General features: G+C 48.2%; 1 protein-coding gene across 2 annotated transcripts; it reads left to right on the top strand.

The window, feature by feature from the left end:
- Nucleotides 1–3611: 3611 nt before the first annotated feature.
- On the top strand, nt 3612–10464 carry LOC104910746 (alcohol dehydrogenase 1-like). 2 transcript variants are annotated; one of them, XM_085222954.1, is made up of 10 exons: nt 3612–3802; nt 3920–4087; nt 4672–4773; nt 6629–6770; nt 7048–7135; nt 7254–7473; nt 7586–7846; nt 9420–9555; nt 9976–10114; nt 10240–10464. In XM_085222954.1, the coding sequence occupies exons 2-10, from the start codon at nt 4070–4072 to the stop codon at nt 10262–10264; spliced, it is 1131 nt and encodes a 376-aa protein (XP_085079080.1). In that variant the 5' UTR covers nt 3612–3802; nt 3920–4069; the 3' UTR covers nt 10265–10464. The 2 variants fall into 2 exon arrangements, with proteins under 2 accessions (XP_085079080.1, XP_085079079.1); XM_085222953.1 differs by having other exon boundaries at nt 3612–4087.
- Nucleotides 10465–11803: the final 1339 nt, after the last annotated feature.

The following is an 11803-nucleotide window of genomic DNA, read 5'->3' as shown; positions in this document are numbered from 1 at the left end:
GGTTTGGTTTGGTTTCTGATCTTTAACTGTGAATACCAAGCAATTGGGAAGAAACAATGACAGGTGACAGTCTGCAAAAGATCAATCTTACAGCCTTTTCTGCATATGTAATCTGGAAACAGGAACAGAAGCTATTTCTAATCAACCACCTTACTATACAACCTGTTCCTACATCTGATCACACAGTAAAATGAAAAAAAAATCAGCTACTCTCTAGCCTGAACTGCCACTAGTACAGCTCAGTATCATTCCAGTGCATCCCATCAGCTGCCAAAACAAATACGGAATCTTGCTGCTTTCCGCAACCTAAAAGCATGGACAGAGGCACTTTTATCTTGGAAAACAGGTCAATATTGACTTATCTTTTTAAAGAGATGATAGGACTACTGGAAGTGGCGAAGTACACAAAGGTAGACATATAGTGTTACCCAATAGTTGGGTAAAGGAGGCTGAAATAAGGGGACAAAGAATACAAGATATGTCAGCTGAACAAGTAATTGAGCAGGCCAGCAGGGTTAATGATTTGAAGACAGGTTTACTGAGAGATTAGACCTATCAGCAGGAGCTGCTCAAACATAAGCGTCTACTTAACCCAGCTTGCACAGCAAGTAAGACCCAAACATCAAGGATTTCTTTATGTGGCATTATCTGTGCAGTCAGGTCCAAAGACTCTTTGTGGACCATAAAAGCAGATTAAAGTACATGCAAAGTCCATTTTTGCTGTTGTAAGTGCCCAGGGGCTTGGGAACACCAAGGGCTCAGGCACTCAAGAGCAGCGTGGCAAAGCTTGATCATCACCACATAGATGTTGGGCTGAATCAGCTGGGCAGGTAGTGTGAGAGAACCAACAGCATGAATTGGATCACTGATATGTTTGTTCAAGGAATGGGGAGCAGGAGCAGGCTTTCAATTCTATGTAATTGATCCTTGTCTGTAATAATTCAGTAGAAACAAGAGGGGCATAATGTCTCAGTTCTTAGTGGCTTCTAACAAAACATTGTCTGTGGAGGCAAAGCTTTTCTGTATCAGCTAAGATAAATCTTAATCATGAGCTCAACAGAAGTAAAAAAAAAAAATTTGATTAAACCTGTCTAGTGGGAATAGAAAGTAATTAATTGGTCATGAACACACTGATGTTTGGCTGAACTGGTAGGGCTCGGGAATGGGCTGCTCAGCTGTACTTCTATGGAGCAGAAGCCACTGTCACAGCACAGGGCTGCCGTGCCTCAAGAGACAGCTCCACCACCTGTCCACCCATTAGCACTGCCCTTCTGCACGGAGGATACTAGAGATCATGCTTAGGTTGAAGAAGACCTTAAAGATCATCTAGCTTCAACCCCCTGCTGTGGCCAACGTTGCCACCTACCAGATCAGGGCTCCATCCACCCAGACCCTGAACACCTTCAATAATGGGGCATCCACAGCTTCTCTGGGAAGCCTGTTCCAGTAAGTAAATAAGGAATTTACATCTATCACCTAACTTCAATCTCCCATCTTTTTGTTTCAAACTCTTTTTCCTTTGTCCTATCCTTATCAGGGTGTGTAAAAAGTCAGTTCCCTCCATGGATGAAAGCACCCTTCATCCACTAGAAAACTGCAGTGAGGTTTCCCCAGAGCCTTCTCTTCTCCAAGCCAAACAAGCCTAGCTCTCTCTTCCTTTCTTCATATGAGATCCAGCAGCTCTGCATCTCTCCTTTACTAGGGACTCTGTGCTTGGACGCAGTACTCTAGATGGGTCCTCACAAGAGCTGAGTAGAGGGAGACAATCACCTCCATTGCCCTACTGGCCACCCCTCTTTTGATGCTGCCCAGGGTACTGTTGGCCTTCTGGCCTGCAAGCACACACTACTGCTCATGTCCAGCTTTTCATCCACCAGGACCCTCCTGTCCTTCTCAGCAGGGCTGCTCTCAATGGGCTCTTCTCCCAGTCTGTACACATATCTGTGATTACCCTGACCCCACTGCAGCACGTTGCACTTGATTTGGTTGCACTTAGGTTCTCATGGGCCCTCTTTTCAAGTCTGTCCAGGTCCCTCTGGATGGTGTCTCTTCTTTTTGTTGTATCAACTGCACCACTCAGCTTAGTCTCATCAGTCAATTTGCTGAGGGTGCACTTGATCTTACAGTCTAGACCATTGATGTTGAAGAGCACCAATCCCAAGACTGACCCCTGAAGGACATGACTCATGACCAGCCTCCATCTACACATAGACCACTGACCACAACCCTCTGGCTGTGACCATCCAACAAATTCTTTTTTCACCAAATAGTCCAGCCTCAATTCTATATCTCTCAAATTTAGAAATGAGGATGTGGTATGGAAACATATGAAAGGCCTTGCAGAAGTCCAGATAGATTACATCAATTGCCCTTCCCTTATCAATCACTGCCATCACTTTATCATAGAAGGCCACCAGATTGGTCAGACACAATGTGCCCTTAGTGAATCATTGAATCCTTAGAGTTGGAATGGACCTCTTAGGGTCATCTAGTCCAACTCCTCTGCAATGAACAGGGACACCACAGCTAGATCAGGTTGCCCAGGGCCTGATCCAGCCTTGCCTTGAAAGTCTCCAGGGGGGACAGGGCATCAACCAAACCACCAGGTACTCTGTTCCAGTGCCTCACCCCCCTAACCGTAAAAGATTTTTTCCTTACACCTAACGTAAATCTACCCTCACTCAGCTTGAAGCCTGGCTGCCAATGAATATTGAGGCTAAGAACTTGCTGAGTACCTCGGCTTTCTATATGTTTGTTGAAGCTAGTCCTCCCTTCTCATTTACTAGAGGAAGTACACTCTCTTTTGTCTGTCTATTCTGACCATTGTTTCTCTAGAACCCCATCATGTTAATTTTTACATTCCTCATCAAGCTCAGTTCCATCTGTGCCTTGGCATTACTGATCCCATCTTTGCACATTCAGATGGCATCCCTGCATTCTTTCCAGGCCACTATCCCTGCTTCCACTGCTTATACATTTCCTTCTTTTCCCTCAGTCTGACAAGCAGTTCCGTGCTCAGCCATGCCCGTTTCCTGACTCCTCTGTTACATTTCGTATGCTGAGGGATGGAGAACTCTTGTGCTCTCAGAAAGGTGTTCTTACAGTGCTGGCAGCAACGTTCCATTCCTATCTTCCTGAGGACAGTTTCCCATGGGATACCATGCAGTAATTCCTAGATAGGAGAGAAACCTAAACAAAATTCCTAAATTCTGTCCTGTTCAAGAGTACGTAAAGTCAAGTACTGATGACCTAAGTGCGCATGGGTTTGGGAACGCCAAGGGCGTAGGTGCCTCAAAACAGTATGGCAGAACTTGATCATCAGTGCGCAGATGTTGAGCTGAACCAGCTGTACTTTCACATGCCTGAAGCCACAGTCACCCAAGAGGGCCTCCAAGCCCCAGGGGACAGCTGGGAAACTTGAGAGGGCTTATGTGACTTGGAAGCTGGGTTTTGGGCCTCACTGCCAATGGCAAGCACAAGCTCCCACCCCTGACTTCACCGTATCACAGTTATCTTGGTGTTTTTTTTGTAATTATTAACCTTTTCACAAATACCTTGGGGCAAACTGCTGCCAGGCCAAAGGTTTCTCGTTGGTAACAAGTGGTGTCTAAGGAAGCACAGGTGGTGATGGGAGTCCCCTCCCTCCAGCTCTTCCACCAGCAGCCAGAGAGAAAAAGTCTCTCTGAGCTCTGATGCGCCTTTCAGAGGGCGTGGGGAGTCTCCCCAAAAGGCTGAGCCGCCAATAAAAGCCATCCTGGAGGACTTCTACGTATTCCCCACAGAGCATAGCTGCCAACCATCGGTACCTCCCTGCTTCTGCCCACCTCCTCCCCGCTCACTGCGCCCTCAGCACCCACCCCTGTATGCAGGGGAACCACCTCTCCCACTCTCTTCTGAGCTTCCTCTGGCCCTCCGCCAGGACTCCCAGCCCGCCCCTGCTGTACCTTCACCTGCAGCCAGCGGTGCCCAGCTGCGCTCAGGGGTTCCACGCAAGACACGGGTCCAGACGGACAGACGGCACCAAGCCTCCATCCTCTGCCACTGCTGGAGACAGCTCCTCTCAGACCACATGGCCACTACTGGAAAAGTAAGGACGCCTTGTTGCCTTTTTTCCTTCTGCCCTCCCACAGAGATACCCTGGGAATGGCTCAGCCAGCACGCTTGGGCTGCAGACCATCTTTTCTCTGACTCCCCTGTCTCACCCAAACCTCTTTGACTTACACAAGCCTCTGCTCTCATATAGCTGCAGCGCGTCAGAATCTGTGTGAGGCAGTAGCTTACCCAGCACGGGGGTCTTTAAACAGCTTTCTCCCGCTGAAAACTGAGTAGCTGTTTTGCTATGAACACTACCTGAATGCCAGCTGCTCCTCTGCTCCAGACTCCTTCTCCAGGAACACAGTGTGCGATTCAGTTTCCTTCCAGAACTGCCTCAGTCCTCTCCTCTCCTCGGGAACTGCTTGCAAGAGGGAGACCGCAGGATCCCATTGAAAGAACAGGCTGCTGAAGCGGTCATTGGGAGGGCACAGGCCAGGGCACAATGAGCATTTAGTACTTCCTTGGAGCTGTGCTATTGACAGAGGCCGACAAACCACCAACTGACCTGTTTTTAATCAATTACTGTTTCTCAAAGGCTCACCTTCTCACCCAGCCACACCGCTCCCATTCTTCCAGGTTATCCGATGCAGAGCTGCAGTTGCCTGGGCAGCGGGCAAATCACTCTCTGTTGAGGAGATAGAGGTTGCACCTCCAAAGGCACACGAAGTGCGTGTCAAGGTAAAAGCATGTTGGTTTGTTTTTGGGTTTTTTTTTTTTCCCTCCTTCCACTATGGGATATTTTTCGGAGGATTTAGCTTGAATATAACCACTGGCAATCAGGGTGCACTGAAGCTTAATCTTTCCCTAGGTTAGTGTGTAGTAATGTTTGTCTCCTTCCCAATTTCCTGGATCAATCATGGGGATCAGTGGTGGTCAAGCTGTTTCTAGAATCATATTACCATAGAATATCCAAAGCTAGAAGGGACCCAGGCTCACTGAATCCAGCTCCTGTCTCCACATAGGACCACCCAAAATTCAAATCCTATATCTGAGAACAGTGTCTGAATGCTTCTTGAACTCCAGCAGCTTCACGCTGTGACCACTGCCCTGTGGTGACTGTTCCATGTCTGACTGGCCTCTGGTGAAGAACCTTTTCCCAACACACAGTCTCATCTTGTCCTGATGTAGCTCCACTGCACTCCCTTGAATCCTGCCACCATCAAGCAGAGCTCAGCGCCTGCCGCTTTGCTCCACTCATGAGGAAGGAGTAAGGTTGCTGTTAGACCATACCTCAGTTTCCCCTTCTCTGGGCTAAAAAAGCAAGGGACTTGAGCCACTCCTTACAAATCTTGTTCAGAGCCTTCGCCATCTTTGTAAGTCTCTTTTGGACACTCTCAAATAGTTTTATGTCCTTCCTATATTGTCGTGCCAAAACTGCGAACAGTGCTCGAGGTGAGGCTGGCCCAGTGCAGAACAGAGTGGGACAATCCCTTCCCTTGACTGGCTGGCAGTGCTCGATGTGATGCACTCCAGGGTATGGTTCGCCCCATGGGCTGTGCCAAGGCACACTGCTGACTTAGATTCAACTTGCCAGCAATCAGAACCCCCAGGTCCTTCTCCATAGGACTGCTCTGCAGGCTCTCATCCCCCATTCTGTGCATTCAGTTGCCCGTGCCAGCCGCAGAATTTAGCACATTCTCCTGTTAAGCTCATATGTTGGCGATTGCCCAGTTCTCCATTTTGTCAAGATCTCTCTTCAAGATCTTTCTGCCCCCTACAGAGTCAACAGCCCCTCCCTAATGTAGTATTATTTGCAAACTTACTTAGTATACCATCAAGTTCCATATCCAAATCATTGATGAAATCATTAAAGAAAACTGGCCCCAAGATGGAGCCTTGACAAAACCCATTTATGACTCGTCACCAGGTAGTTATGACCACATTTAGTATAGTATTCTGAGCCCAACCCATCAGCCAGTTGTTCATCCACTGAATTATGTTTCATTCTAGCTGTATGCTGGACATTTGGTCCTGAAAGATAAAGACAGGTACTGAAAGATTTGCTAAAAGCCAAGAAGGCTTCTCTTGGTCAAGTGGGAGGGAGGGTGGGGTGAGGGGTTAGCCTTGTTGTAAAAGGACATTAATTCATTACGCAGGACTTTCCCCCCATGTGAACCCACATTAGATGTGACCAATTATCTTTCAAGTATTTTACAATATCTCCCAAAATAATCTACTCCACAATTCTGCCAGGCAAAGAAGTGAGACTGACAGACCTGTAACTACCAGAATTGTCTTTCTTGTTCTTCTGACAACTGGGAAGTATACCACCTGCTAGTAGATAGGAACATCGCCAGATTTCCCAAACTAGTGAAAAATAATTAAGAGTGGACCCACAATGAAATCAGCCAGCTCTTTGAGAATCCTGGGGCAAATAATACTGGACCCCATAGATCAATAAGCATTCAGGTGGAGCAAAAAACCACCAAAGCACAGTTATGTGACATTTCATAGTTCCCACAACAAAGGCACTGAGGGTCTCAGAGCCAATCAACATTGTTCCAAATGTTCTCTGCACTTTCACCGCTAACAGATTGTGGCTACAGGAATCTGTCGCACAGATGACCATGTTCTTGAAGGTACATTTCCTGATCTAGAATTCCCAGTCATCCTAGGCCATGAAGGAACTGGGATTGTGGAGAGCATTGGAGAAGGAGTGACCTCTGTGAAACCAGGTAACCAACACATGCAGCCAGAACTCAGCTCTCAAATTCTGTAAGGCTGCCCAGAGATCAGAAACTCCCTCTGGCTGCACACCAATTGTGCTACGCTCTCACTCACACTTTCCTCATCCATACCACAAAGTGCTTGAGGCGGGCTCTGAACGTGTTGTTCAGACAGGGAAAGCAGAGCGTTCATGCCAGGTGGCCGTCATCACAAAGCTCACCAGAGGCACACCAACAGGCCGCTGAGTGAGAGGCAGCTAACAATGCTGGATCTGCTTTGTTCCAGGAGACAAAGTCATTCTCTTTCCACTTCCTCAGTGTGGAGAATGCAGCTTCTGCTTGAATCCTGACTCCAACTACTGCCTGAAATCACAGTGAGTTTGTTTTCACCTACCCCTTTACCCAAGCAGGCTAAACTGTCAACAATTCTGACATGCACACACCTTACATGTACCTTACGTGACGAACAACTTACACATATACTTCCAACAGCTTCACTGAACCACAAAACCTGCTGCCTGACAAGACCAGCAGATTCACTTGCAAAGGAAAACGAATCCATCACTTCCTCTGGAACAGCACCTTTGCAGAATACACTGTTGTGCCTGAGTACACCCTGGCCAAGATAGATGCTGCTGCACCTCTGGACAAAGTCTGCTTGCTTGCCTGTGGTTTTCCCACAGGCTATGGGGCTGCCATCAACACTGCCAAGGTTGGTATTCAGACGTGTCGAAAATAAGCATCCCACAGCCACTTTCACATCCTCAAAAAAGCAACAGACTTCCTCCTCACACAGGAGACTAATTCAGCCCCACGTCATGCAGGTAAAACCGGGCTCCACCTGTGCTGTCTTTGGCCTCGGAGGAGTCGGCCTCTCTGTTGTCATGGGCTGCAAGGCAGCTGGAGCATCCCGCATCATTGCCATCGATATCAACAAGGACAAGTTTGCCAAGGCCAAGGAGCTGGGAGCCACCGAGTGCATCAACCCTAAAGACTTCAAGAAGCCTATCCAGCAGGTGCTCACCGAGATGACCGGTCATGGTGTAGACTACTCCTTTGAGGCCGCTGGAACTGCAGATACCGTGGTATGTGACATTTTAGCACGTCCTTCTTCTCAGAATCCCATCAGACAAATTCCATCACAGCACTTGCCTTCTTACGTGCTGCCTGCACTTGAGGTCATTCTGAATATTCACAGAATCACAGAATCGTAAGGATTGGAAGGGACCTCCAGAAATCATCGAGTCCAACCCCCTTGCCAAAGAAAGTTCCCTACACCAGGTCACACAAGTGGATGTCCAGGCAGGTCTTAAATATCTCCAGAGAAGGAGACTTCACAACCTCCCTGGACAGCCTGTTCCAGTGCTCTGTCACCCTCACCATAAAGAAGTTCTTGCGCACATTTGTGCGGAAATTCTTATGCTGCAGTTTCTGGCCATTTCCCCTTGTCCTGTCTCCACGCACTGCTGAAAAGAATCTGGCCTCGCCACTCTGCCCTCACACCTTAGATATTTATAGACCTGAATCAGGTCCCCTCTCAATCTTCTTTTCTCAAGGCTAAACAGACCCAGTTCACTTAGCCTTTCTTCATAGGGGAGATGCTCCAGGCCCTTCACCATCTTTGTGGCCCTCCGCTGGACTCTTTCCAAGAGATCCCTGTCTTTTTTGTACTGGGGAGCCCAGAACTGGACACAGTACTCCAGATGACACCTTACCAGGGCAGAGTAGAGGGGGAGGATCACCTCCCTCGACCTGCTGGCTATGCTCTTTTTAATGCATCCCAGAATACTATTGGCCTTTTTGGCCACAAGTGGACACTACTGGCTCATGGCCAACCTGTCGTCCACCAGGACACCCAGGTCCCTCTCCGCAGAACTCCTCTCCAGCAGGCCATCCCCCAACCTGTATCGGTGCATGCAATTATTCCTCCCCAGATGCAAGACTCTACACTTGCTTTTGTTAAACCTCATCTGGTTTCTTACTGCCCAGCTCTCCAGAGTGTCCAGGTCTCGCTGAATGGCAGCACAGCCTTCAGGCGTGTCAGCCAATCCTCCCAACTTCGTATCATTAGCAAACTTGCTGAGGGTGGCTGCTATCCCCTCATCAAGGTCATTGTTGAAGATGTTGAACAAGACCAGACCCAGCACCAACCCCTGAGGAACACCACTAGTTACAGGTCTCCAACCGGACACTGCACCGTCAAGGACAACCCTCTGTGCTTTGCCAGTCAGCCAGTTCTCCACCCACCTCACTGTCCACTGATCTATCCCACACTTCCTCAGCTTTGTTGCAAGGATATTGTGAGAGACAGTATCAAATGTCTTGCTGAAATCAAGGTAGACTACATCCACTGCTCTCCCCCCATCCACCCCAGCCAGTGACAACGTCATAGAAGGCTACCAGGTTGGTCAAGCATGACCTCCCCCTGGTCAACACATGCGGACTACTCCTGACATTCCCTACTACTCCTACTACTTCTCCTGATACTCCTCATTCTGCTTGGGGAGAAATGATTCAGAAGTGTCACAATAGGAATGAAGGTTTCCAAGGCTGCTGCAGGAAACACCCGCCATTATTAGGTATCAGGCAGGCACAAAACCTGCAAGGAAAAAATGCATTTATGACAAATTCAGCTAATGTGCTTGCCTGTCCCATCAGATTGCTGCCCTGGCCTCTTGCAATATGAGCACTGGAGTCTGTGTGATGATTGGGGAACCACCTGCTGGTTCAACAGTTCCCATTGATCCATTCCTTCTACTAAGTGGGCGCACCTGTAAAGGGATTCTGCTTGGAGGTAGGAAGCCAAGAAAGATATTTTGGACATTTCAACCTTCTCCTTCACGGGAATTCTCAAATGTCTCTGGAACAAATATGCTCTAGGACATAACATACATAACGTAATGCTTTCCTTCAGAATGCAATTACATGGTTCAGCAAGGTACTTGGTATCAGAGCAAAAGACATATACCTCACAGTTGTTATCCATTAGCCTCTATGGTATCGTGAATACTTCAAGCTTGGCAGCATCCCAGAAGGACTTTGTAGGAGGCTGCTGATGTTAAAGCTACAAGTGAAAATGAATACTGAAATTCCACTTCACAGAATAAGAGAATCATAGAATATACTGAGTTTGGAGGCACCTACAATAGAACATGTAACAACAATAAATCTAAATCTCCAGTTATTCACTGCATGCCATTTCTCCCATTTCCAGGCTGGAAAATGAGAGACTCTATCCCCAAATTAATTGCCAGCTATTTGGAGAAGAAATTTAACTCTGACTTGCTGATCACACACACGCTGCCATTTGCTAAAATCAACGAGGGATTTGAATTGCTACGTGCAGGCAAAAGGTGAGATTCGGATTCGGACCAACAGGAGTGATGCACAGCAGCTATTGAAGCTGCACTTCTGTCAGCTCGCAGACGCTGCCAGTAGCACCACTTGTAACTCCTCCCTTCCTTTCCTCCCTCTCCAGCATTCGCAGCGTGCTGCTCTTCTGAAGGATGCGATCGGGGCAGCACGAGTGCAGCACACAGCCCAGCAGATGCCCTCCTGTGCGGGCCCTTCCCTCCCCCGTCGCCCTTCATGGACTGCAAAGACAGAAGCACAAGGAACTTGTCAGCTGTGCTGCAGCTGCCAGCGCTCCTGCGCCCACCCTCTCCTGAGAAAACAGTTATATAAATAAAGGCTGTCTCACAAACTCTTCTGTGGAACAAAAGGTGCTCATGTTTCTGACCCGCACATTCTTTGCCATTCTTTGCACACTTTCACACCAAACACCTTGCACACTTTTGCACAAGCACTTCCACCTCGGCCACCATCTCAGCTGGCTGAATGCTGTGACTCAGACCAAGGGACAGAGCGCCCGCACTGCCAGTCTTTCATCTCTCAGGATCATCAGGATGTGTGTTTCATTCATTCCACGAAGTCATTCGCTGACACAGCCCGTCAGTCCAAGCTTTCATTTCAGCATCAGCTTCTTCTCATTGCACCACAATGTCTGACTCTCTCAATTTTCTCTCCTTCACAGAATCACAGAGGGTTGGGGGTTGGAAAGAACCCCCGCAGATCATCTACTCCTACCCGCCTGCTAGAGCACGTTCCCTTGACTACATTATACAGGAAAGCGTCCGGATGGGTTTTGAATATCTCCGGAGAAGGATGCTCCACACCCTCACTGGACAGTTTGTTCCAGTGCTCTGTAAACCCTCTAAGGAAGGAAGATTTTCCTCATGCTTCTACGGATCTTTCTGCGTTTCACTTTGTGCCATTCACGCCTGGCCGCTTGCTGAGCTCCACTGAAAAGAGCCTGGCTCCATCCACATGACTCCTGCCCATTACATATTTACAAGCACTGATAAGGTCCCCTCAGTCTTCTCCTCTCCAGGCTGAATGGTTCCCAGTCTCTCAGCCTTTCCTCCTAAAGGAGGTGCTCCAGGCCACTCATCCTCTTTGCAGCCCTCCAGTGGAGTCTCTCAAGAATTTCCCTGCTTTACTTGACCTGGGGACGGTACTCCGGAGGTGGCATCACCAGAGCAGAGTACGGAGGGAGGATAACTTCCCTCAGCCTGCTGCAGGCTTCACTCCTTTTAATTCATCCCACAATAGCACTGGCCTTCCTGGCCACATGAACACACTGCTGGCTCCGTGGTTCGTAGCGCCGCACAGTGCCACGGATTTCTGTGTGTCTCACTCTGCTGCTTCTTCCGTTTTAGCTCACAGAGTGGAAAGGCTCCTTCCCTCAGAGGGAGGTACCAGCCCAGAACAAGTTGCACCACTCAGAGTTTACCTTTACAGCCACTGGTTACAGGAAGAACTCCTGAAAATCGCCCCTACAACTCCTCTAAACCTCCTGGAAAACAGCTCTGATGTTTTTGGTTTTTTCTTCCTGCAAGTTTCTTTTAAAGGTTTTGAGCTTTCTGTAACTTTCTTTTCCTTTCTTTTCTTTTAGTAGATTCATTTTTATGAGATTCCATTAAACAAAAAGAAGTGTTCCCAGCCCTTGTCTGTGAATTCCAAGCAATTGGGAAGAAAGAGGT

This window comes from Meleagris gallopavo, chromosome 4 (assembly GCF_905368555.1).
Source record: "Meleagris gallopavo chromosome 4, MGAL_WU_HG_1.1, whole genome shotgun sequence".
Lineage (NCBI taxonomy): Eukaryota > Metazoa > Chordata > Aves > Galliformes > Phasianidae > Meleagris > Meleagris gallopavo.
The sequence above is the reverse complement of the archived record's forward strand: the minus strand, read 5'-3'. Positions and strand labels throughout refer to the sequence as shown.

What these genes read in the sequence shown, in the direction of transcription:
- LOC104910746 (XM_085222954.1), top strand. An exon ending in CTGCCATCAACACTGCCAAG is followed by an intron (nt 7,474 to 7,585) that starts GTTGGTATTCAG and finishes CACGTCATGCAG; the next exon opens with GTAAAACCGGGCTCCACCTG. An exon ending in TTGCTACGTGCAGGCAAAAG is followed by an intron (nt 10,115 to 10,239) that starts GTGAGATTCGGA and finishes CTCCCTCTCCAG; the next exon opens with CATTCGCAGCGTGCTGCTCT.